This window comes from Zingiber officinale, chromosome 2A (genome assembly GCF_018446385.1).
Source record: "Zingiber officinale cultivar Zhangliang chromosome 2A, Zo_v1.1, whole genome shotgun sequence".
Lineage (NCBI taxonomy): Eukaryota > Viridiplantae > Streptophyta > Magnoliopsida > Zingiberales > Zingiberaceae > Zingiber > Zingiber officinale.
The window spans coordinates 108,815,983-108,843,788 of NC_055988.1; the positions used below are offsets into that span (position 1 = coordinate 108,815,983).

General features: G+C 37.8%; 2 protein-coding genes across 4 annotated transcripts; both read left to right on the forward strand.

Annotated features, from left to right (window-relative positions):
• The first annotated feature begins 3,507 nt into the window (after positions 1-3,507).
• Positions 3,508-4,679, forward strand: LOC122039873 (cytochrome b561 and DOMON domain-containing protein At3g07570-like). 2 transcript variants are annotated; one of them, XM_042599296.1, is made up of 3 exons: positions 3,508-3,784; positions 3,886-4,320; positions 4,385-4,679. In XM_042599296.1, exons 1-3 carry the CDS (start codon positions 3,599-3,601, stop codon positions 4,544-4,546), a joined length of 783 nt encoding a protein of 260 aa, XP_042455230.1. In that variant the 5' UTR covers positions 3,508-3,598; the 3' UTR covers positions 4,547-4,679. The 2 variants fall into 2 exon arrangements, with proteins under 2 accessions (XP_042455230.1, XP_042455229.1); XM_042599295.1 differs by having other exon boundaries at positions 3,510-3,784; positions 3,886-4,306.
• A 326-nt stretch (positions 4,680-5,005) lies between these two features.
• On the forward strand, positions 5,006-18,633 carry LOC122041897 (DEAD-box ATP-dependent RNA helicase 20-like). 2 transcript variants are annotated; one of them, XR_006129118.1, is made up of 10 exons: positions 5,006-5,172; positions 5,257-6,008; positions 11,325-11,504; positions 11,608-11,769; positions 11,885-12,039; positions 16,073-16,165; positions 16,253-16,338; positions 16,438-16,806; positions 17,952-18,185; positions 18,265-18,633. XR_006129118.1 is itself a non-coding variant. In XM_042601758.1 (10 exons), exons 1-10 carry the CDS (start codon positions 5,117-5,119, stop codon positions 18,363-18,365), a joined length of 2,046 nt encoding a protein of 681 aa, XP_042457692.1. In that variant the 5' UTR covers positions 5,007-5,116; the 3' UTR covers positions 18,366-18,633. The 2 variants fall into 2 exon arrangements, 1 of the variants encoding a protein (XP_042457692.1); XM_042601758.1 differs by having other exon boundaries at positions 5,007-5,172; positions 16,438-16,664.
• The last annotated feature ends 9,173 nt before the right edge of the window (positions 18,634-27,806 follow it).

Genomic DNA, 27,806 nt, shown 5'->3' on the forward strand with positions numbered 1-27,806 from the left:
TGAAGTTAGGCCCTAGTGAGTGAAGCTAGGCCCTAGTGAGTGAAGCTAGGCCCTAGTAAGTGAAGGTAGTGAGTGAAGTTAGGCCCTAGTGAGTGAAGCTAGGCAGTGAAAAATCCTAAGGGGAGGTAACCCTAGGTAATGGAAAGTCTTGGAGGAGTGAACTCTAAGCATGAAGCCTAGTAGGTCGCGTAGACTTATAGAAGTACGACTTGATTTTAAGGGATTGACCCTTAGGTGGTAGACTTGGAGGAGAGACCTCTAAGCAAAAGGTAAGCCTAATAAGTCAAGTAGACTTACAAGATTAAGGCTTAGGTTGCTTGTTTGTTATTGTATGCTTGTCTTGCAGGAACCTGGAGCTGAAAGTAAAACTGGGGGAGCAAGCATACGCAAACAGAAGGCAACATGGCCTGGACTGATTGGTCCAGGCGCCTGGAACTAATCCAAGCGCCTGGACAGTACAGGTGCCTGGATTGGTTGGTCCAGGTGCCTTGGGACTGGTCTAGGCGCCTGAACTAAAATCTAATAGACAAGATAACGTGCGGCGAATTCAGATCGGATGAGACCAAGTCCAGGCGCCCAGGGTTGGTCCAAGTGCTCGGAAACACTTTATAAAAGGGACTTCGATAAGAGCTTCAAGGTATAGATTTTTCTACTACTCATGCTCCGTGTACTCAAAAGGAAAGCTACAACGCGAAGCTTTGCGACCGAGAAGCTCTAGGAAGGGTGCATTGTGCTCAGGACTTCCGGATCAACTAAGCAAAGTGTTTGTTTGTATTTTTATTACAATCTATATTTATTTTATTAATCTTTTATGCTTGTACTTGATAAATTGTAAGATGAATTTCTCTGCCTTCGGTAAAGATTCTGGAAAGGAGACCATTAGTGGACTCGCGCTTGAGTATGTAGATCTTGGACGTACTGACCTTGGGGTTGGGAACCAAGTAAATCCCGCTTGTGTTTTTGTTCTGTTTATTATATTATGTTACACAGTAACAACTCTGATAGAACAAACACACGACGAAATGAAAAGAAAGCGATGAGTCAAGATTCACCCCCCTCTCTCGACTGCACCGATCCTACAAGCAGTAGAGCATCCATGTAGTCTCCCAAGCAACCACGGTTCTATTCCGAGCTATGGTGCACTACGAGGCATTTTCCTCCGATGAGATAAAAACCTGAGACGTTGGGTTGCTGGGCCGTCCGTCACTTGTGCTTCTATATTTACCCAAATAGCTAGTAAAAAATTTTCGTGGGACCGGACCAGTCACTTTCAAGATTAGTCAATTCGAAGAGCTGAATACTTGGATTACAATAAAAAAACACTTTTAGTTGAATGGACCTTGTTTATGGTTGATTAAACAACTTCCTTTGGTTAATCAAAGCCTTAGATTAACCTACGAAGTTCCTTTGGTCAACTTAAGGCATAGGTAAACCACTCAAAGAAAATTTAAGGTTTGTCTTAGTTTGTTTGACCCTCCCACTACTAAAGATTAAATCTAAACCTCGAGACAACCTATCAAATACTCTCTACAATGTAGAATGAAGCTCCCTAGATAATAAACTTAATTGAAAAATTAATTCCTATCAAAAAATCAATATACACATAATATAAGTGCAAGAGTATAATATTGATCGTCCCCTCGGGACGGTCTAGTGGCTAGCACATGAAGTGTTGCCATCATGAGGTCTAGGGTTCGAATCTCGGCAAAGTCAAGGTAAATGCCTCCCTTATGTGCTAGTCACTATTCCAAAGGCTAGTAGCCGTCCGTGATTTACCTCCTTCGTGTTGGCCTTGGGACAGGTTGGCGGGGGCGAGCGTATTTTGCCACCAAAAGTATAATATTGATCAATACAATACATGAGAGCGTAGTCTTCAAGTTGAACTCAAGCTATCATCTACGAGTTTGAATCATCTCACAGCCCTACAATCAATCCATGAAATCCTTCATCAAGCTTGATCATTTCAACGTCCAATCCACATGATATTTTGCTAAAATATCAAAACACTATGGTTAACCTTTTACCATAAGTGAGGAACCATTACCCTAACAATTTTTCCGTTTTAATGTTTGATGATTAGTTTAAGTTAGGAATAATAGAACTAATAGGAATGCATATGGGTAATTGAAAACTTAAAAACTCTCCCTGATGTGGAATCTAGTGCCATCTAGTCGAGCTCCATTGAGATAATGACTTTTTACCAACAGAGGAGGTTCTAACTTAAATTATAAAATTCTCTTCCTTATGTCATACATCAAAATACTAAACATACAGTACTTTACAAAACATACATATGCATTATTACAGAAATAAGAACGTAATCATGTTGATCAAACATATAAACATTAAACCTTCAATATTCCAAAATTTATACTCTTTGTACATGAAATATTTACATATTTTTCTTTTTTAAAGAGAAGATTTAATTGTCATAGTCAATATTCACTTCTGTTTCAAAACATGTCTTCTCCAGTGCGTTGGGGTTGCATCACATTGCTTGGACAGGACGAGGAGTGAACTTATATTTGTGTCGCAGTTGATTGCACTCTAGTGGGAGTGAGACTTTCTTTTATAACAAGAGTAATATGATCTAGTTATAATTGATTTTCTTCCCTAGGATTTTAAATTTTTATTATCTTTAGAAGCATTAGCATTTTAGTTATAAGCACCAATTCTAGCATATGACTTCATGCTTCCTTTAACTTGGGCAACTTTGTTGCTTCCCAAAGAGACTTTTTTGGTATCTACAACACTTGCACTTGCACTTGCAAGGGAGTTCACATATCCTTTATCATTAGAAGTAGGCAATGAGTTCCAAAGGTACAAAACTCCAACTTGCTTTTCCCTCTATCCACTTATTTTCTATGGATTTCAGTAATGTCCAAAGAAGAACTAAACAACTTGTGAGCTACCATCCCAATTTCTTCTTTTTCTTTACAATTTTTTGTTATTGCACTTCTAACTGACAGTCAGCATGGCTAGTAGAACTTTTTTTGTCCAAATTCTAACAAACTTTGTGATTCTCAAAATTGGATTTGATACTGAATCACCATTTCCTTATGAACTATTACTTTCAGGTTCTCAAAATGATGTTTGATCCCATTATGTTCATATGAATCTCATGATCTCTTCCTCCCTCTATTACTGATTTGGTGAGCTAATTATGCAGTAAAATAAATTGTTTTTTTATCAGTAGCAAATACCATCTTCTCCATACCTGATAAACCCACAGATTCTAATCCCAAGTTGACAACACTGACAAACTATTCAATATTCAAAGACTGAATGAAGATTGGCGTGTGGTTTCCTCAGGATAATAATGCAAGAAAAGGTCGGCACCTGCTCAACCAACTAATTCTTCTAATTTACTATGATCTGGAAACTTGTAGAACAAGGAATACATAATAATAATGCTCATTAATTCAGCATTTGCTGAAACATCAGAATTCATAGACCATGTTATTGCCAACTTCACTTCTAACCAAAAAGAAAAAGTTTTAATTAATCTTCTTCCTTCGCAGCTGCTCTTTTCTGCTGTCTTCCATTATAAATTTGATCACATAGCCAAGAGCAAGATCGTAGCCGAGAAGCCATAAAGATGAACAAGGACTGTTCGTCTTCCATGATCTCCACTATCTTCCTTCTTCTGTTGAGCTTCACTTGCTCGGTGATTTCCCAATCAGATTCCTGCTCCACCCTGCTAAGTGTCAGTAATCTGATCCCCTTCAATACCTCTTCCCTCACCTGCGTGGCTGCATGGAATTCTGAAGGATTCATCTTAAGGGTACCCCAAAAGGACAAGATCCTTGTCGTAAGATTACGTTGATCGAGTTGTGTTCAGAAGCTAACGTTTGAATTGTTTCGCTTTGGTGCATGTGCACGTAGTATGCAAAAGCAGGGCCGAGGTTATGGAGTTTTGTGCTTTCGGCGCCGGACAGTGGGACTTACGTCGCGATCGGCTTCACCCCCAACGGGAGGATGGTCGGCAGCAGCGCGGTGGTCGGATGGGTGCCCGGCGGCGGCGGCGCAGTGGTGGCGAAGCAGTACTCCCTCGGCGGATACAGCTCGAGCCAGTGCCCGCCGGACCAGGGGGACCTGCCGTTGGTGCAGCGGAGCTCGGTGCTAGTGTCGAAGCACTCGCGGGTGTACCTCGCTTTCCAGCTCGGCACTGTGCAACCGCAGCAAAACCTGATCTACGCCGTTGGTCCGGCGGGTACCTTGCCGTCGGCGGGCGGCTACTTGAGCGCGCATAGAAACATGGCTTCCGACACATTGGCTGCTCCCGCGGCCGGTGGAGGAGGCGGAGGTGTGCGAATCGTGGTATTAACTATTAAGAATACAGTGACAACTCCAAGAGAATCACTACTCATTGTCATGTGCGCAGGTGAGGGCTCCGGCGAGGGAAGTGAGAATGGGGGCGAAGAAGCACCGACTGGAAGGAGCTTTGGAGGCGGCAGCGGTGGAAGCAGTGCCGGAGGTCACAATCCAGTCTCTTTGGGATCAGACTTCGGTCTCTCTTCCCCGAGGAAGCATGGACTGCTCATGATCATTGCTCTGTTTCTTGTTCAATCGTTTATATGCTAAATTTGGGTTTGATGGCAGGGTTGCTTCTATTACATATATTGTAACTAATAAGTATTTTTGGTGAGAAATATTTAATATAATAAAGACGTTGTTTATAGTCGAGATGTTGCTATCGATCTGGGGTTTGAATTTTGATAAAGTAGAAGTAAATATTTTTTTTATGTACTAATTACTATTCATCTTTTGTCGAGATGTAGTCACCTCCTCCTATAACGTATTCATCTTTTGTATCTTATTTATAATTGCACAAACAACTCCATTTGGTTGACCAAGTTTTAGATTAACGTAGGGAGTTTCTTTGGTCCACTCATAGAGTAATTTAAGATTTGTTTATGCGTTCCGCAAGTATCAAACTCGAGTTCATGTTCGTTCCATAACACGAATCAATTTGGACCGGATCGGTTCGAATACAAAAGCCCGACGGGAGCCTTGCTCCTACACCAGATCCGACTCAAACCCTAGCGAAAGCCTTCCCTGCTCTCCCGCCGCTCGATCGGAAGAAGCCAGGCGTCGGGAGTTGGAAGGTACGAGGATGAATCCGTTCGACGCTCGCTACGCCGATCTCAATTCCTATCGGGAGAGACGGAGGTGAGATTGTGTCTCCCTTTTTGTTGGTTCCTTCACTCCGTTAGATTTGTTGATTTCTTTAAGCCTTTTGTTTCTCCACTTCAGCAATTTTGCGCGGCCGATGATGCCTCCTGGATCGGTTCCGCTGGGCGGTGGTATGGGATCTGGCCCCATCTTACCCCCATCGGGGTCTAGCTTTGCAGTTACCGGAGGCGGAAGTATCTTCCCTGCTCCTCCCATCACCGCTCATTTTCAATCCGGGGGCGGTAACGGAAGGCCTGCTGACATTGAACGCTTTCGGGATGAGAGGTTTGAATTTGGGGGAGGAGGAGGCGGTGGACGTCGTGGTGGGACAGGGCGTGGTGGTGATCGTGGCGGTTGGGCTGGGAGTGGTGCGAGGGGTTTTGACTCGGGGAGAGGTGGTGGTGTGACTGGGAGCGGTTTTGACTCGGGGAGAGGTGGTGGCGTGACTGGGAGCGGTTTTCACTCGGGGAGAGGTGGTAGCGTAAACGGGAGAGGCCATGGTTTTGGCAGTGGTGGGAAGGGAAGGGGACTTGATGGTGGCCGCGGCAGTGCTGGAGGAAGGGGAAGCTTTGGAGGAGGTCGTGGGGGTAGTAGAGATGGTTTTGGTAGTAGGAACTTCACCAAGTCAACAAATGATTTTGATAGAGTTTCCCTCCCGATACAGAATTTCCACAACATCATCCCATTTGAGAAGAACTTATATTTGGAGGGCCCTTCGGTGCAGGCAATGTCAGAGCAGGAGGCTATCTTCTACCGAAGAAGCCGCCAGATTACGACAGAAGGCCATGATATTCCAAAGCCTATCAGGTTCTTTCATGAGGCGAACTTTCCTGGTAACTTATAAACAAAAGCACTTTTTTAATGCAACGCTGTGGTCAAGACTATTTTTCTTGTAGTAGAATAAGGTTTTCATAGCCAAATCCTACATATAATTCTAATTTTTGACTGGATATTTTGCATCTATATCCAAAATAAAGTACGATGGCAGGATTTTTATTGTTCCGGTACCTTTTCTTGTTTGTGATAGGAAAATCAGTTCAATAAGTTTAGTGTCCTAAGCACTTTTGTATTGAAACAAATACGATGATCTATACCTTCTGGATTTTCATAGTGCTTTTATATCCACACAAACACAACTGTGTGCACTCCTTGGATTTTCTTAGTACTTGGCAGGGTGAAAGGTCACCTCTATATGCTAATCTCTAGGAGAAGACAAGAAGCAATACTGTTATCCTCTAGATTTTTTTGAAAAAGGAAATTTTATTTAATATTCGAGGATAATCCCTCAAACACCCGAACAGACACTTATATAAACTCTAAATCCTAAGGCTCAAATAAATGAAAGAAATTCTAATATATAGACTACAATTCCTAACTTGTAAAGAAAGAAAAGAAATTATAAAAGACAAAAATTTCTCAACAGACTTATAATTCTAAAATTCCTAAATGGACTCAAAATACAAAAAGATAGAAATTATCAAAAATATCTAAAATACCAAAAAAAATAAAAATATTACCAAAGAATGAAAATTATCCAAAAAAAAAAAAATAATAAAAATATTTGTATCCTCTTGTACCAAAGGGTTAATCGTAATAATTTTTCCATAGCATGGTGTGAGAGAGTGAGAACCTTGACAACATGAGCATCATGAACCTAAGTTCTTCTATCACCTTTATAAGATTTGTTATGAGCATACTCACACGGACTCTACTTCACCTTCCGTTCTTGATTTACACACTTGCACTAAGCTTGACGTTTACAAATAGAAATCAGAAAAGAATAGCTAGGCATAGAAAATTAGCCTACAGAGCAATGTTGTAAATGACGCTTAAGGCAGCGGGCAACCGCCTAGGCGAGAGGCGAACCTCACCCGCCTTGCTTTTGTCGGAGGTTGCCTTTTATGGCGGTCAAACAACGTAGGTTAAGAAAAACCATTCGGTGATTGATTTAAAAAAACTCACCTCCTTTCCCTTTCGCTTTATTTCGTCTTAAACTGTTGTAGTTGCTGCCGTCATCGCCGTTGTCATCATCAATCTTCGCTTGCTGCCGTCATTAGGTAGGACTTTTATATATTTCATTGTCGTCTTATGTTGATCTTGTTTTGCCGGGACAGTGGCATACGCAAGGGTCGGCTCACCGTAACATGTCCAGATTTGTCGCCTGAGCTTGATGACGAGTCTGAACTTGTCGCACTGACACGGCGTGGATCCAGACCCATTGTGCTGGCATGGCAACAGGTCTGTACCTGTACGGGCCTGGATGCGTCGTCTAGGCCTCTTCTGGACGTGTCACCTGGGCCCGACGATGCTTTCAGATGCATTGCTCGACTTGATGCCGATTTCAGATGCGTCGCTCGGCCTGACGACACTTTCAGACAAGTCGATCGGCTTGACGCTTCCGGACACGTCACTTAGCCCAACAATGCTTTCGAATGCGTCGCCCGGCCCAGCGATGCTTCTGTTGCGTGAGCCTTCGAAGTAAGAAGCATAAACGTCGAAATTAGTTTTTTTTTATTTAGGGTTTAATCAAATACTTTAGATTAATAATTTTAATTAACTTCTAGCCAACGTTCTAAATTCGCTAGGTGCTAATTGCGCGCTAGACTAGTCTAGGCGGATTCTACGATATCAACATAAAGTACATAATAAATCACATACTATAACTTCAACACAATAATATCAAATTTAAAATGAGTTCAAAATTGCATAACCAATATAATATTATATATTTATTCTATTTCTCTATCATTTTCAATTATTTGTTTTTCATCGGACACAAACTCAATATCATCATTGTTATTCTCTTTTTTTGGATGCAAATCATCCTTGTGAAGTTATCTCACTCTAGAGCTTCTTCGAGTTGTAGATTTTCATGTGCTCTACTTGCTTCATCAACTATTTGTCATGTAAGCCCGGAACCTAGTTCAGCTTCATCATTTTCCACACCATCCACAATCCAACTTTGTGCATTTGAAGCATCTTTTGCAAGAAGCAATATTTTTTTCTTTTTTTCTTTTTTGTTTGTTTAATAATCTAACATTAAATTGGACAAATACTAGATTGTTCAACCTGTTGATATCCAACCTATTTCTTTTCTTTGCATGAATCTTAAAATAATTGAGCACCTATCTTTATCCATTCTTCTTCATGTTTCTTCAATAGTTGCTTTGTTCTTTCAACTCTGGCTTTCAATATTGACTCTCTAAGTTGATATTGAGTTGGAGGCTTGAATCCTGATTCAAATTGACCCATTACCTTCATTAGTTGCTTGAAGCTATCATTATCAACCGCATTGAATGAGATTCCATTTTTATAAACTCATCTCCCAATATATTGTTGAACTTGTTAAGTTCTCTCTTTGAAAGGAGTCTCATTTATATTTTTTGATGAAGCACTTTGCTCCCGCTTGAGCCTACATTTCATGGAGCAATTACCAATGAATATCTATCCATGGAGTCAAGTGGAAGGGGGGCTTTTTAATTCTATCAATCTCTTCAATTTCAGGACCTTCTCTTCGTCTAGAGAAATAGTCACCTCTGCTCTATAATTTTGTTCTTTTATTGTTTTGTTCTTTTGCTAATTCCTCTCTTCGAAAATAGCTTGTTTGCACTTAATTTTATCTTCTGGTGATGTTCTTTGACAACTAGATATATTTCCAGGTATATTTCTTATATGTTCCTTGATCTTATATATTCCTCGACATTGTTTTTTCACATAATCTGCATTTAATTTTGTCATGGTTCTTAGGATCAATCAACATCCCAAACTCACATCCGATGCCGACATCACGACACATCTGTCGCTAGCATCGTGGACACTTCTGGCAGCGCCAAATGTGTCCTGCAACTCCATAAGCGTCACGGGAGGCTAAAAAAAATTGCAGTAAATTAAAAAAAGTGAAAAACTTACCGATCAACAATCGAGTAGATGCTTCTAGAGAAGGTGAGAAACAGTCAAACTAACGTGAGAGGCAAATGAATCAACTGAATAATATGATTTATGACTTTAAACAAAAAAAAAATCCAGGACGCCTAGTGCTGCACAGGGCTGCCTAGGCGGGCCGGCCAACACCGTTCTAGTGTGGTTGGCAACCACCAAGCGCTTAGACGGCCACCTAGCTCGTATTTTAGAACACTGCTTCTAGCTAGGATAATTTAAATAGATTTAATTAAACCTAATTAAATTATCCTATATATATATATATATATATATATATATATATATATATATATATATATATAATTGTTTTAATATTTAGATTAAAATTTATGTTTAATATATTTTATAGTAATTTTTATTCTAACTTTTAATTTTTGTCCTAACTTATATAAATTGTATTATATTGTAGGAAGCTTATTTATGCAAAAACATCATAAAAATGGTCATGTAGGAAGTTTATTGTATTGTAGGAACCTTAAAAAAATTCAACCACCTAGGCGGTCACTGACTGCACCACTACCACCTATCACCATTTACAACACTGTTAAAGAGTTATTTAAATCATAGAACACTATAACTTGTAGCACATGATTGGTTCTTGTCTTGCTTTGTTTAACATGATTGCTCATGAATCATATATAAATGATATTTGGGGAATTTTAGATTCTTATTTTTTTCTGCTCTTTCTTTACCTTTTCTTATGAATATTAATCATATAGTAGTACGGAGTTTAATAGAGACAAAGGGATAATATTTATATAGCTGATTTCAAATAGTTGGGACAAATGGATTGATTTTGATGATGATGCATCCTATTACCTATTTAGAACTATACCTATATTTTTTTTGAAGTTAATATTTTGGCAGACTCCTTGCCTTTTTGAGGTCCAAATAATATGGTTCATTGTCAAACTAGACTTTGAATAGTATACTTATCCTTGATCACATCATTTTTATTTTTGACCTCATGATCTATCATATTGTAACATTTCATGTACCTCGGCTTTGTGCTTTTCAAGGTTTAAAATTTTGAACTATATCGAAGTTTCGGTTTACGATCGGAATGATATATTTTCGATATTGTATCGTGTCATGCCAATATGATTTTTATATATTTTTAAATATAAAATATATTACTTAATTTTTTTTTATTAATATCTAATTGATATTGATTGTTATTTAAGGGCAACCTGATGTACAAAACTCCTGCCAATGTAAGTTTCGGGGAAGGGTCGGATTACATTGGGTTTATTGTAACAATCTTACCCTACATTTTCGCGATTGGAATCCATGACAGGACAACAATTTTACTATTGCGTCAAGGCTCCCTATTATATAAATGGTTACCATTGTAACATTTTACTTTTTTATTGCTTCAATATAAATGTTACTATTGAATTATATTTGAGATGTTGAATTTTAGTTCAAATTTTGATATTATTTTGTGAAATGTTTGATCCTTATCAAATAAAAGTTAATTTAGGATTAGTAGGTTTAAATTAGATTTAATTTATATTTATTTTGATCGGTTTGAAATTAAATCAAATTTATATATAAAATATTTAATTCATTTATTTTATAAAATTAAAAATTATATTATATTTATTTTTTTTATTTTTTTCCATCGATCTATTTTCTCTATCTTAAAATGTTTTCTTTCTCTATTTACCTCGTGAACAAATAAAAACAATTAACCATCCTTTAAGATATTTTTCTCTGTTTACCTTGTGAATGAAGGGAAAAAAATTGGAATTAATTGTGTAAAAAATTAAAAATGAAAAAGTGGAAGAAGAAAGGAAAAGGAAAAAAAATGCTTTTCATAGTGGGCTGCCACCATGAGGCCGTAGCCACACTTGGCCTCCGTGATCTTGCGGAGGTTGCAGAATAGTAAATTTCACCCATGCTGACCTACACGTCTGGGCACTTTATTCATCGGTAATTTCTATTGTTTCAATTACGGGTCAGTTTACCTTTTAAATTATTTTCGTACTAGCCAATTTATCTCAGTCAAGATGTAATTACTTTTCAACTTACAGTAGGTGTTCTGCCTAGCTGCAAAACATTTTCTTAGTTTTGAAATAATTTTTAGGCAATATTCTCTTCGGTTTGGTAATCACTAAAATAGCTTTTGATCACTTCAATTTTAGATGTGACTGGTGTTTCCTACTTTGATCTTCTTTCTTGTCATTTGCTTTAATGTACTATGACAGTCAACATTCTCCAAGCTATAGAGAAATGTGGCTTCAGTGAACCAACACCTATTCAAGCCCAAGGGTGGCCTATGGCTTTGAAGGGCAGGGACTTGATTGGTATTGCGGAAACTGGTTCGGGAAAGACACTAGCATATTTGCTTCCAGCACTGATCCATGTTAATTCTCAACCTCGTTTAGGTTAGTCAAAATGAAGGAAAACTGAATAATTCTGGTTGTGTTTTTTAATGTGTTGCAAATTCAAGCATCACATTTAATTCTTCATTTTAACCATGATTTCTAGCTTATGGCGATGGTCCAATTGTCTTGGTCCTTGCACCTACAAGAGAATTAGCTGTTCAGATACAAGAAGAGTCAGTGAAATTTGGATCACATGTAAATGTTAGAAGCACATGCATCTATGGTGGGGCGCCTAAAGGACCACAGATTCGTGATCTCAAGAAAGGTGGATTTTCTAGATTGCAGTTCATTTTTTTCCTTGGCTATTTCGGTCAATTACTAGTTTTCCCAAATATTCCAGCCATAGTCTTGTATGTGCAGTTAACTTACTGTTTTCTCAGGTGTTGAAATTGTCATTGCGACACCTGGTCGACTAATTGATATGTTGGAAGCATGCCATACAAACCTTCAAAGAGTAACATACCTCGTATTGGATGAAGCAGATCGCATGTTGGATATGGGGTTTGAACCTCAGATAAGGAAAATTATCTCTCAAGTATGGTCTATTCCTTACTAATTAACTTATAGTTTGTAAAGATATTGACAGTGTCTTTATCCTTGTGAATGTTTTATTTATTGAGCAAAATATTGACTGTCTAGTGCCTGATCTTCAAGCCATGAAAACTATATATCATTACCACCTGTTGTTGATATTCATGAGCAATTTATTTTGTTTTGTTTTCCCTCTCTCAGTCATCTAGTATGACCTATGGTATCATTTGCAGGTTGACTAATGATTTATTATCTTTTTCAACCTGCCAAACAATTAATAGATAAACGAAGCTGTCCTGGCTGCCATTGATTAAAAAAATTTAACAAGATCTTTCATTTTAATATGCATGCATTCATGCTGGTTGTTTTTTTTTTTGTTAACTCAACTAGCAACAACAACAACAACAACAACAACCAAGCCTTTTCCCACTAGGTGGGGTCGGCTGTATGAATCCTTTTACGTCATTGAGCTCTATCTCCTATTATATCATCATCTATATTTAAATATATTTTATCTTGTTTTATTGTTGCTAACCAAGTCTTTTTTGGTCTTCCTCTTCCTCGTTTGATATGCATATTTATCATAGTTTCACATTGCCTAACTGGAGCATTTATTGGTCGTCTAAGTACATGTCCATACCATCTTAAACGTGTCTCTCGGAGTTTTCCCTCAATAGATGCAACTCCGACTTTCTCTCTAATGCTCTCATTTCTTATTTTGTCCATCTTTGTATGTCCACACATCCACCTTAACATCCTCATCTCTGCAACTCTCATCTTCTGCTCGTGTGCTCGAGTCATAGCCCAACATTCAGCTCCATATAACATAGCAGGTCTAATTGCGGTTTTATAGAACTTACCTTTAAGTTTAAGAGGTACTTTACGGTCACATAAAACACTCGACGCTCCCCTCCATTTCACCCATCCTGCTTGTATTCTATGTAAGATATCTCTCTCAATTCCTCCATCATTTTGTAAAAATGATTCTAAATATTTAAATCGCTCGGTTCCAGGCAACTCGTCCTCTCCTATCTTAATAATTGTTTCATTACTTCTAATATTGCTAAACTTATATTTCATATATTCTGTCTTTAATCTACTAAGCTTAAAACCTTTCCCTTCTAGTGTTTCCCTTCAAGATTCTAGCTTAGCATTTATTTCTTCACGTGTCTCATCTACCAAAATAATATCATGCACTACGGTACTATGTCTTGAATGTGTGTAGTGAGTTCATCCATAATTAGTGAAAAGATAGGGACTTAGAGGTGATCCTTGATGTAACCCTATCTTTATTGGAAATGCTTGATTTACTCCGTCTGAAGTCTTTACTCGTTACATCCTCGTACATATCCTTAATTAGTTCAATATATGTTACGCTAACACCTCTCTTTTCTAAAATTTGCCATATAATTTCTCTTGGGACTCTATCATACGCTTTTTCTAAGTCAATGAATACCATGTGTAGATCTTGTTTTTGCTCTCGATATTTTTCAATTAATTGTCTAAGAAGATGTATAGCTTCTATTGTCGACCTTCCCGGCATAAACCCAAATTGATTTTTGTCACCATGGTCTCCTTTAATCTTTTTTCTATTACTTTTTCCCAAAGTTTCATAGTATGACTCATTAGTTTAATACCCTTATAGTTTACACAATTTTGTACGTCTCCCTTATTCTTATATAAGAGAACTAGAGTACTTATCCTCCATTGATCAGACATTTTTTTCGTTTTCAATATCATGTTAAATAATTTTGTAAGTCATTCAATACCTTGTTTCCCTAAGCACTTCCACACCTCTATCGGAATATCATCTGGTCCAACGGCTTTTCCATTGTGCATCACATTTAAAGTTTGTTTTATTTCTGAAGTTTGAATTCTACGATAAAAATTAAAATTTCGATGCTCATTTGACCTAATTAAATTATCCAAGTTAAGTTGGTCTCCTAAACCTTCATTAAAAAGTTGATGAAAATACCTCTTCCACCGCTCTTTTATTTCTTCATCGCTTACTAATACCCTATTACATTCATCTTTAATACATTTTATTTGACTAAAATCTCTTGTTTTTCTTTCTCTCACTTTAGCTATTCTATAAATGTCTTTTTCCCTTTCTTTTGTATCCAATTTTTGATATAACCGTTCAAAAGTTTCATTTTTTGCTTCACTCACCACTTTCTTAGCTTCTTTATTGGCTATTGTATATTTTTTTAAGTTTTCCTCATTATTACAAATATATAATTCCTTATAAGCTATTCGTTTTTCCTTCACTTTCTCTTGTACTTTCTCATTCCACCACCAAGATTCTTTACTTAGCGGTGCATGCCCCTTTGACTCACCGAGGACACTCTTAGCTACTATTTTTAACTTTGATACCATCTTATCCCATGTTGTATTAGAGTCATCATATATTTCACCTAATGCTTGTACTTCTATCTTCTCCTTAAATATATGTTGCTTCCCATCCTTTAACTTCCACCACTTAATTCTAGGAATTGTATATATTTTCTTTCTATTGATACTATGTTTAAGGCGTATATCCAACACTACTACCCTATGTTGGGTAGTTAAGTTTTCTCCAGGGATGACTTTGCAATCTTTACAAATCTTTCTATCCTTCTTCCTAACCATAAGAAAATCAATTTGCGATTTATTATTCCCACTTTTGAATGTAACCAAGTGTTCTTTTCTTTTCTTAAAAAACGTATTAGCTAATATAAGGTCATATGCTATCGCAAAATCTAATATAGTTTTCCCTTCCTCATTCCTCGTTCCAAACCCATAGCTCCCATGTACTCTCTCATATTCCTCATTTTTCACTCCGATATGCCCATTTAGATCACCTCCTATTAAAATCCTTTCATTTGGTGAAATATTTTGTAATATTTCATCTAAGTCCTCCCAAAACCTTAATTTGGTAGCTTCATCTAATCCTACTTGTGGTGCATATACACTAATTATGTTCATAGTTTCTTTCGCCACTATTATCTTCAGGGCTATAATTCTATCCCCTTTTCTAACTACTCCTACAACTTCATCCTTTAACAAACTATCTACAATAATACTCACTCCATTTCTTGTTTTACTCTTTCCAGTGTACCATAACTTAACACCCGAGTTCTCTATCATCTTTGCCTTCTCACCTATCCATTTTGTCTCTTGTACACACAAAATATTAATTTTTCTCCTAATCATCATATCTACTACCTCCATTGATTTACCAGTGAGAGTTCCTATGTTCCATGTTCCAAATCTTAGATTATTAGTTTTCCTATCATATTTGTTTTTATCTAACCTATGGTGTGAGAACTCTTGCCTATTTAACACTACATCCAAGTTCTCATGGAGATGTAGCGGTCCTTGCTGAGACGTTACAGTTGGACCCTGTAACGCGATCTCTTGCATATTTATCACTACACCCGAGTTCTGGAGATGTAGCGGTCCTTGCCGAGACGTTACAGTCGGACCTTGCAACGCGTTCCTTCCGGGGAACAACCTAGCATTAGCACAATAGTTTAATGGATTCATTCATGAAATATTTGCCATAGTTTGACGCTGACTGGCAACCTAATGCAACCCTCCTCCTTTATCCGGGCTTGGGACCGGTTATGACCGGTCATCATGGGCGGAGTTTTAACTCAACTAGCAACTGCACAAAAATATGGCCCTGAAGCATATGGACCTAAAATGAATGTTTTTATGTCGTTTGACTTAAGAACTCCTATTACAAGTGGTTCGATATGCTTTTAATTTTTTCATGATTTTGTGCAACTGAAATTTGGATTTGTAAGACTTAATGTTTTATTTTCTCCACTATATGGATGAATCTATTAATAATCTAATGTTGCAGATGGCAAATGATCCTAAACTGTCTGCTCCAACTACATCTATTTGTTTAATAATTTTGTCAGTTTCCGTTTCTTGTCACTTTCATATTGTATAACATCATAGACGCTGGACATTTGCTGATGTTTTATTTCTCTGATTTGAAGATATTTGTTCTTGTAAATTGACAAAGTGAAAATGGAACTGCATGACAGATTCGGCCAGACCGGCAAACATTATATTGGAGTGCCACATGGCCAAGGGAAGTAGAGGCTTTAGCCCGACAATTTTTACAAAACCCTTATAAGGTGTGCATACTCTTGTGGATGTTAGTTGACATGTTATAACAGTGTTTGAGATATTTGAAAGGACTAACAGTTAACATAACTTCTTAGATAATAATAGGATCTCCTGATCTGAAAGCTAATCAGTCAATAAACCAAATTGTTGAAGTCATTTTGGAACATGAGAAGTATCCAAGGTAAATTGATTATTGGCAACAATTTACTGTCAATTTTGTAGCAACTATGTGTGGCATAGTAGTTTTTATGCTTTGCACCTGTACCTGTACCTATTGTAGGCTGATTAAGCTTCTGAGTGAATTAATGGACGGGAGCAAGATCCTGGTTTTTCTTGAGACGAAAAAAGGCTGTGACCGAGTCACTAGGCAGCTCCGGATGGATGGATGGCCTGCACTATCTATTCATGGTGATAAAGATCAAGCTGAAAGAGATTGGGTTCTTGCAGAGTTTAAAAGTGGCAGAAGTCCTATAATGACTGCCACTGATGTAGCTGCTCGTGGCCTTGGTAGGACCACTTTGTTAAGGCCCTCTTAGTTTGTCTCTCACTTATGTCAAAGCTGATCGGAAGTCGTTGGGCTGCTGACCAGTTTCTCATAAATTGAACTGATATTTTGGGTTGGTGTCTGAAGAGGTGCCTTCTGTCAAAGGTAGCACATCTGTTCTTTGTTTACCTCATCTGAGTGTAAGCATGCTAGTACCACCAGGGACTGTAGGATCTCTCTATCTCGGATCATTATAGCAAGAATTTGTTGAAATTTTACCATCAACAATAGAAAATTTGATTTAGCTACTTGAAGCTGTAGATGTTTCTTAAAGAAGAATCATTAGGAAACTGACTTTTATAGATGACACCAATGTTCACTAGGATTGGTGCTACCCTGAACTTCCGATGCAAGCTAAAGTGCATTACTTCGACCTTAGCAATTAATACTTAAGTACTTAATTGTATGCAGACACACTATTTGTGCCCTGCCTTATGGCTGGCACAAGCATTTTTACAAGTCCTGTCAGCATAGTTCCTTTGTTAAAAGAGAAGCCCCATTTAGCAAGCTTCTGCTTCCCTTTTTTCTTTCTGTTTAACCTATATTATTTTCTCATTTTTTCTGATACACTTCTAAATCTATTTTACTTTAATTTGACTTAACAAATTCAAAAGGATCCTTAGAAATGTTAATCCCTGGTTCTTGTTCATATGTGCTAACCTTCACTGGTATCTGACAGTTGCTCTACCACTCTCTTCTAGGGCATTTTTCAATGCTCTTAAAATACCTTTATCTGGTACCTCTTCATTTCAGTCAATGTTAGTTGGGCATCTTGTCAAATACTTGTCTGGGCACCCGCTTCATTTCAGTCAATGTTAGTTGGGATGAGATTTTAAACTGGCTCTAGTTCTTTAATAGAAGGATTCTCATTTTCTGGGAAATGGGTGCTGATAGTAGCCTCGATGTTTTTTGTTTCAAAACATGGTAAGTGTAGGATAATTTGCCAAGATTTCTTACTGGTGCATCGTACTGCACTGCTGTCTGTGATAACATGGCTGATATTGTCACCAACCCTTCTACAGCATGAAACTGGTTAATTTTGTTATGCAGCCCAGTCGACGACCCCATGAAGCAAAATGTCTATAGTAATAAATTTGAGGATAGTTGTGCAGTTCTGCTTTAAAATTTACCTCTCTGATTTAGAGTCGATAGACCCCAGGACCGAGATAACAGACACTTGCAGAAAAGGCTTATCTCAAAGGATGATTCTTATTCTCATCATTATATCTGATGTTTTCACGTTGTTGCAGATGTTAAGGATATAAAATGTGTCATCAATTATGACTTCCCAGTGAATCTTGAGGACTATGTTCATAGGATTGGACGCACTGGTAGAGCCGGTGCCAAAGGGATGGCATTTACCTTCTTCACTCAGGCAAGTGCAAGATTTGCAAAGGAGCTTGTTAAAATCCTACAGGATGCTGGTCAGATTGTCAGTCCAGCACTGGCCTCCTTGGCCCGGTCAAGCAGTGGTGTCACTGGAGGTATGCATGCTTTAGCTTTTCTACAGCTAAGATATAGAAGATCAATATTTCATGCTGATTGTTCATTTGCTATTTTTAGGTTCTGGACGGAATTTCCGGTCAAGAGGACGTGGTTTTGGAAATCGCCCTCTCGTGTCTGGGTCTAATTCCATCCCATTAAGTGGGCGAAGGGCTTGGTAAGGTCAATGTTTTAGGAAGATAGCAACAACTTATGCAAAGTTTTGCTATATACTTTCATATGTCCAGTTACCAAATTAATTTATGGTCCGTCATGCTAGACACAGGAAACTAGAAACCTTTTTGAATGCCTTTCCTGATGCAAAACAAGCAGTTAAATGTAAGTGTGCTTATATGATGCCTAACTGACATAATCGCACTGGAACATGTCTATGAAAGATACTTATGATATTTGTCGATTCATGGTAAGAATGCTAAATTTACAAGATTATCGGGTTGGAATGCATGAGATGTTTTTCATGTTAGTTTGAGTTTGCTGATAATACACAGGCTAAGGCTCATTGTATGTTTCCAGTTAACAATTTGTCCCATTGATTTTGTTAAAAGAAAATTTATCTCTACATTTCTACAGAAGCTGTTAAAATAAAAAAGCGTCATTTGTGATTGGGTGATATAATTTTTATAAAATATTCTGGTTTGCTTTTGGATATCCATATAAACTCTAGATGTATTGAAATTTCAAATTTCAACGCTTGAGTTTTATTTTTATTCATTTTTTAATTTAAAAATCAGTGGATTATAAGAGTAGATTTTCTGTGAAACTGAGAATGCTTTTGTTCGACAGCAAGCCACTTCTATTAAAATTGTGTCTAAATTGATTGCTATCTCCGAATAAATATCAAAACTAAATTCCCAAATAGGTTTATAGAAGATAGAAATTTATATGAATGAATTGAAGGTTTTGTAGTGCCTTTTGAAGAATAAAACTTGTTCGAGAGTTCAAGTTAGCAAGCTCTTTTTATTGTCTTAAGTAAGCTATCATGACCAGAGAAGTTTAATAAATCTTGTCTAAAATAAATATGATACATAAATACAATAGATGCGTTTAAACAAAAGTTTTTGAAAATAAATTATCTTAATTGTGTCGCTTTTGAATTTTATTTTAGTAAAAAATTAAAAGGGCGAGTAAGATGATGTCTCACTTTTATATTTTATCAAAAAAAGACTTCTCACCTTATATATAATTACTCAATTATCTGCTACCATATCATTCTCATTATTATTATTTATCACATATACTTTCCATCGGAATCTTGAATTGAACGCACATTATAGTAACTATAGACCTGTAGCCATTAAATACCTGTAGCAATTATGATTCATAGCTATTACAATTGAATTATAGTTGTTACGAAATCTTAGCTCTTAGCTGTTATAAACTGAATTCTAGATAAGGATAGAGAGGTCATAATTTTTTATTCGAATTGAATCATATAATATATTAAATTGAAATAGATCTATATTTATTTTTTAATGTAATCCGTAATGACTAAATGTTAGACCAAAAAATATTGTTTAAAGCATTTTCAAAAACTTTAAAGAAGTTTAGTTCTTTTTATTAAGTTAAACATTTTCGAAAACTTTAAAGAAGTTTAGTTCTTTTTATTAAGTTATTTTTTATATTTTTCATAGTTACTATAACTAGAATAGTTATAGAAATTATAAAATCATAATTACTACAACTATAAACTATAACTATTAATGTAGTTATAACAACCACAAAACTATAATGGTTATAACGTGTATGACAGTTTAGGATTTAGGTGAGAGATATAGGTAGGATAGTAATGAGAATAATATTAAAAGATAGTTATATCATTTTATATAGGATTGGATATATTTTTGATAAAAATAAAATAAAATGGGGGCACTGCTTTGATAATATGGATAAAAAACGTGTCTTAGTGATTTTTGCCCTTTAATTGTTATTAAATGTATTTTAAATCAAGTCAACTTGTATCATGTCTAATATTCTTTGAGTTTAGGGAATCTCTAATAAAATGAATTATGAAGATACTTTTTACCCCATAAAAGAAAACTAGTTAGCCTCATCAAATAGTATTGGATGACTAGTCTGAAATTTTTCTATAGGCTATCAAAATAAATTGGGAAGTCTCGACAGTGTAGAAGTTTAATATTTTTTAGTTACGCATCTTATTTAAAGAAAAAATTTCTATAAATATACTATAGTTGGGGATCGAATCATGGGTGTTTGGTGACAATTTGGATGTTCTACCGCTGCATCATACTCTCAAGGGATATTTTTTTTTACCCCTGTATACAGTATAAGGTAAGGTGGATAACTCAATGAGGATTCAATTTTTTTATACTATATATCATACGTCTACTATACTCAAACTATTGGTATTGGTGATGTTAGACATCAGGGCTCACTTACGCCATCTTTAAAATTAATTGAATCCAAAGTCTGAATACTTGAATATATATATATAACCCCTTTTAAATAGTTGTAATATAATTTATATTTATTTATCTGTCATCCTCTACTTGCAAGTACTTTGCTAATAAAGTTGTAGTTTTTTGGATGGTGCTAGGATTAAGACATGAAATATTATTATATTAAATTATAAGATTGAAACTTGACACATTCAAATATAATTTTTTGTATATCTTAGCCATTATACTAATAATTAATAGTGACTCATAGATTAACGAGAACGGTAGGATAAGCAAATCGTTTTTTTTTTTTTTTTTTTGTCACTAATTGACAATATATATTATTTTTATTTAAAATTATGCGGATATCAACCTGTGACATTTGACTTATAATTAAGACAAGGTTTAAGACTTTTGAAATGTTTCTCAATTTCACATAAACAAATTCTATTAAAAACTATATATAATTATATTGTATATGCCTTTGAAGATATGAAATAAATGTTGTTTGAACTACAACAGTAACTCAGTAATATAATTATACCAAAATAGTAATAATCATGTAATAATATGATAAATGAAAGAGTAAGGTTGAGAAATTGGTATCCCCGGTTGAAGCGCCGGCGTGCCGACTCTCTTTAGAGAATTTATTACCGTCCACGGTGCAGAGGCTCTCCGGCAAAATTCTCCCAAGATCCGACAACCACTCGCGTCGTTCGTAGGTGCATTCCAAGACGAACGACGCACTCGAACTCAACCTCAGATCACGTAGAACCAAGCCTCAAAACAAAGGGAAAAGAAGAAGAAGCACGCACTAGAGAGGGAAGAAGAGAGCAGAATGCTTTGGTGTGTTGAACAAGGAATAGAGGAAGTGTATTTATACACTTGAAGCAGTGCAAGAAGCAAAGCGTGCGTCGCTTCTGCTTCCTCACGCGCGGGTGCGCTGCTTCGCTTCCTCATGCGGACAGAACCGAACAGGTGCCGTCGCGCTGCTTCGATTCCTCACGCGAATAGAACCGAACCACCAGGTGCAAGGGACAGAACCAAACCGGACCAACAAAAATAAACCAGGTCGCCAAACCAGACTGGCAAAAATAAATCAGGCCGCTCGCAAACGCGAGGCCCATGAGCTGGGGATTTGCACCCCCCCTGCGTGCGATGATCGCCTGCGTCGCGCCCGATTTATGGATTTCCGGCTCGAACCCCCGAAACCACCTGATTTGGGCTTGGCCCGCGCATGCGTGTAAGCCCCCTTAACTTTGCTAAGCTAGCATGGAAGGGTTCCATATATAAGGACTTCCAAGCTTCTTAGCTTAGCAATGTGGGACTAAACAAAAGGAATTGAATTAAAACTCAACAATCCCCCCACTAATTCAAATTATTTTGGTCGAAAACAAAGATATGTTCTGAGGCTTGGTTGCAATGAGCTTTTAGTGAAAATATCTTCCGGTTTGAATTTTCACCTAAGTACACCAATCTTATTCACATAGGTTTGAAAAGAACTTAGTCTTGATCTTCAACCTTTTATATGTGAAAATCAATTGGTAACAACTCATCACGGGCGATGGTTGAATCCTTCTGGGTTGGTGCATTACGGCCATGCCACCGAATTTTGTTTCATAAGTGCTAAGGAGAGTTGCCTAGACCTCCCACACTGCGGCCTCACAGTTACACTTACATAGGTGAGTTCTCCAAGGATGTACTGCGATCATCCTGTCATTAAGATCTTGAACTCATTAAGAGCTTCTAAGCTCATCCTTACTAGCAGTCAAGCATCTATCCAGGGAAGAGACTATGAGATTACATCTCAATCAATTTGATGCTTACGATTCACCCTTATAGCTTGTTTATACCACATTGAACTTACTTCTTGGGATCTCCTATCAAATAGGTTGGGTTGTCGCTATAGATGAAACCAGGACAGACCTCAATTTCATTCCCTTACTGGATTTCTTGATTTTCTCAGAATCAAGTCCTTTAATGAGTGGATCAGCAATATTGTCCTTTGAACTTACAAAGTCCAATGACATCACTCCAAGAGACACTAACTCACGAATAGACTTTAATCTTATTCGTACATGTCTCTTCTATTTCTGGTTATACTTAGAGCTTCTAATCTGAGCTATTGTTGTTTGATTATCACAGTGTACTGAAATAGAAGGTATTGGCTTTATCATCAAGGGAATTTCAGAAAGAAGATCCTTTAGCCAATCAGCTTCAGTTACTGTGGTATCCAAAGCACACAATTCTGTCTCAGATGTAGAACGGGTTATAATTGTCTGTTTAACAGACCTCCAAGCAATTGCACTGCCTCCAAGTGTAAAGACATAACCAGTAACGCATTTACACTTAGCAGTGTCAGCTATCCAACTAGCATCACTATATCCCTCCAGGACTGCAGGGAATCTCCCATACCATAAGCCCAAGGATATAGTACCTTTTAAGTATCTGAGTACTCTGTCTAATGCATCCCAATGCATTCTGTCTGGACAGCTGGTAAACCTGCTCAATTTTGATATAGCAAAAGAAATATCAGGTCTAGAACAATTTGCTAAATACATTAGACTATCTATTATTTGTGAGTATCTTAATTGAGACACTGTCACACCACTCTTATTCTTGTGGAGAGTCTTTGAAGGATCATAAGGTGTGACGACATATTTAACTTGGCTATAGTCATATTTCTCTAATACTCTCTCAACATAGAGTGATTGAGAAATTGTTATTCCATCAGTTGATCGAGTCAACTTTAGCCCTAAAATCATATCAGCACAACCCATATCCTTCATATCAAACTTACCACTTAAGAGAGTCTTAGTCTCATTAATAATAGAAAGGTTAGAGCCAAAAAGTAGAATATCATCTACATATAAACATAAGATAATACAATTATCACCTTTCATTTTAGCATACACACATTTATCAGAGTCATTCATTTCAAAGTCAAACGATAGCATAACTCTATTAAATTTTTCGTACCACTGCTTTGGGGCTTGCTTCAAACCATAAAGGGATTTGACTAACCTACAGACTTTATTCTCATTTCCAGAAACTACATGTCCCTCAGGATGGTTCATATATATCTCTTCATCAAGATCTCTATTAAGGAATGCCGTTTTGACATCCTTTTGATGGACCTCAAGATGATATATGGATGTCAATGCTATTAACACTCGGATTGTAGTAATTCTGGTAACAGGAGAATAAGTGTCAAAATAGTCAATCCCTTCTTTCTGTTTGAATCCCTTAGCAACTAGGCGGGCTTTGAATTTATCTACTGACCCATCAGGTTTTAGTTTTCTCTTAAACACCCATTTACATCCTATAGTGTTACACCCAGGAGGTAAATCTACCAACTCCCAAGTGACATTAGAGATAATAGAGTCCATTTCACTTTTAATGGCCTCTTTCCAGTTTTTAGCTTTAGGAGAAGCCATAACATCTTTATATGTCACAGGATCACCTTCTATATTATAGGTGATAAAATCCTGGCCTAAATCCGTAGACACACGTTGCCTCTTGCTCCTTCTCAGTTCTGTATGCTCACTAGATTCATCTAATCTAGTGTGACTTGAGGAAGGTGTACCTTCTACGGATAATGGGGCCTCTACGGAAGCAGACATATCTCTAGTAGGAAAACTAGATATAGACTGAGGTGTTCTCGTCTTCATAGGAAATATGTCCTCAAAAAATGTAGCATCACGAAGTTCTACAATAGTATTTGCATCTATTCCAGAAATTTCAGATTTAATAATCAGAAACCTATATGCAAGACTATTTTGAGCATAACCCAAGAAGATACCATCTACGGTCTTTGGACCAAGTTTTTTTCTTCTGTGTTCAGGTACTAGTACCTTTACAAGGCACCCCCCACACTTTAAGGTATTTCAAACTTGTTCTCTGGCCTTTCCAAAGCTCATATGGGTTTTTATCCCTAGACCTCATGGGGACTCTATTTAACACATGACATGCAGTGTATAGAGCTTCCCCCCACATGAAGTTGGGTAACCCAGAACTGCCTAACATGGAATTAATCATATCTTCAAGGGTTCGATTTTTCCGTTCTGCTATACCGTTGGATTGAGGACTATATGGAACAGTTACCTCGTGAATTATACCTGTATCTTGACAAAATTTTTGAAACAGGTTCGAGGTAAACTCTCCACTAGGGGTGTCAATTCGGGTGGGTCGGGTCGGGTTGGGTCGGGTTGAGTTTTTTTTTTTTTTTAACCCAACCCGAACCCGACCCGAACCCGAGTTCAACCCAAAACACCTAAACCCGAACCCGAACCCGACCAACCCGATCAACCCAAACCCAACCCATATAACCCGAAAATTCGATTCAAAATGACTTTTTTGGGCTATTTTCCCTATAATTCTTCACTTTTATCTCAATACTCCATCATTATCATACAAATATACATAAAAATATCTAAATTTTTAAAATAAAATTTGATTTAACCCTAAAAAAACCCACAGAACCCTATATTTAAGCCAACCCGGGTCAACCCGAACCCGACCCGACTCAACCCGAAAATTTTTTACTCTCCAACCCTCCAACCCGAACCCGACCCGAACCCGAAAATGCCCAACCCGAACCTGATTTTTTTCGGGTCGACTCGGGTTGGGTCGTCGGGTCGGGTTCATTTTTGACACCCCTACTCTCCACCCCTATTAGACCTTAACCTCTTAACAGATTTATTTGTTTGATTCTCAGCTTCAGATTTAAAAATCATAAATTTATCTAAAGCTTCATCCTTGGTTTTCAGCAAATAAACATAATAATAACGAGAGTGATCATCAATGAAGGTGATGAAATACCTTTTATGATCTCTCGTTATTACACCATTAAACTCACAACAGTCAGTATGGATCAATTCTAAAATATCAGAATTTCTCTCAACTGATTTGAAGGGTTTTCGGGTTTGTTTATATTGCACACAAACTTCACATTTTTTCTTATCATTTATAGCATGCTTAGGAATCATGTCTAGGTTCATCATCTTTTTCACGGTATTAAAATTGACATGTCCTAATCTGTCATGCCATATATCATAAGACTCAATGTTATATGAACAACCAATATCAGTAGTTTTATTTAAGGTAGCATTTTCTACATTGAGTTTAAATAAACCTTCATTAAGGTAACCTTTTTCAATAAAGGTTCCTAAATGTAATATTACAACTTTATTACATTTAAAGTTCAACTCATAACCAGCACGGACTAACTTTGACCCGCTAATCAGATTCCGACGGACCGTTGGAACATGATGCACCTCATGCAGTGATAGGACTTTCCAGAGGTGAACCTCAGGTCAATTTGTTCTTTCCCAAACACCCTGGCTGCAGAATGGTTTCCCATGGCCACGGAAGTGTCTTCAATTACCTGATAAGTAAGGAAGGCAGAGCGATCAGCACAACAGTGCACATTAGCACATATATCTGTTGATACAGTCTGACCTGGATGTTGTTTTGCTGTTGACACTGATTTAAGTTTGTATCAGATATTTGACTCAGATTAATTACTAATCTAGGTTGACTAGGTTGACCTGATTGAGAAAGTCCTAACTGGGATGTTTAGGCAGTTGGAAAGTCCTGGTGAGTGAAGCCAGGCAGATTGGAAATCCTGGTGAGTGAAGCCAGGTGAAAACCCTAGTGAGTGAAGCTAGGTGCAAGTCCTGGTGAGTGAAGCCAGGCAAGGGAAAATCCAGATGGATCAAGGGTGATCGGACATCTGGTGTTGAAAAGTCCAAGAAGGAAGCTTGGCATGCGAAGTCAGAGAGGGCTCGGTAGCTCGTTCTCTAGGACCAGATGAAGTCGGAGAGAGCTAGGGAGCTCGTTCCTCTGGACTAGGTCAGAGAGGGCTCGACCCGGACTGAGTCAAAAAGCTGGATCGGTCAGCAGACCGATCCAGTGAAACCTTGAACACCTGGATCGGTCTGCGGACCGATCCAGTGAAACCTTTATACCTGATCGGTCTGCCGACCGATCAGGAATTGATCAGTGGCTACTGAACGTTTACTGATCGGTCTGCAGACCGATCAGAAATCGATCAGTAGCCCACTGTGATTTTACTGATCGGTCTGCGGACCGATCAGAAATCAATCAGTAGCCTACTGAGATTTCATTGATCGGTTTGGAGACCGATCAGGAGGCCTTAAGCACTGGGACGAGCGACATCTGATCGGTCTGGGGACCGATCAGATTAGTGCCTGATCGGTCCGCAGACCGATCAGAAGCTGCGCACTTTTGGAAAGAGCGAAGCCTGATCGGTCTGGGGACCGATCAGATTAGTTCCTGATCGGTCCGCAGACCGATCAGAGATGATCGGTCTGCTGACCGATCCACAGTATGGCTTGTTTTGCATGCGCTTTCTCTTATTGTTTCTGATTCGCAATTGCTTTTACCTATTACGTTTCTAACCATCTGCTGCAAGCTTTCTCGAAGTTACAGGTTACAGATTACTTGATGTTGGGTGAATTCAAATTAAGGATCATTAGTAGAAGGCGACGAAAAAGCTTTTGCTGTGTCTCGCTGCGGACAAACCAGTTTTGGTAGCAACGTCTCGTTTGCGATCTGCTGGCAGCCGTTTGGTCGAAATCAGCTTGACTTGTGCTGATAGGTTCAAGCTCAGAGGTACCAGTGGAAACGAGGATGCCATTGGTGGGAGCTGGGACGTCGTGGACGGTTGCAGGGATTTGCAGGGATTTGCTGCAGGTTTAGCAGAGATCCGTTACAGAGCAGAGAGGCATATGAAGGTGGAGAGGAGAGGCTCTCGTGACAATGCTTTTTGTGCTCTTGCTGTGAAAAACTGTGGAGAAAAACTCTGAAGATTGAAGCAGTGTGCTTGTTCTTCGCTGATTGTTCTTCGCTGATTGTGGCTGTGAGCTTCCCTTGATCATTTTCACTTGAGCCACTACTGTAAGTCTTGTGCTTAAATTTCTTACTGCTGTTAAAGACTTTGTGGAGAGGTTACTCCACCGAGAAGGAGAATCCTTTAGCCGGATAGCTTCCGGGGTGTGATCTACCGAAAGATCAAGAGGATTCGTCCACCTTACGGACACGCCGAGGAGTAGGGGCAAGTTATCCCCGAACCTCGTAAATCTCTGAGTTAGTGTGCTGTGCTTTCTTGTTTTAGTTTTCTAATTCCGCTGTGCTAACAAAGTTCTTGAAGAAATTTGTGTTTAGTGTTTTTCAAAGAGGCTA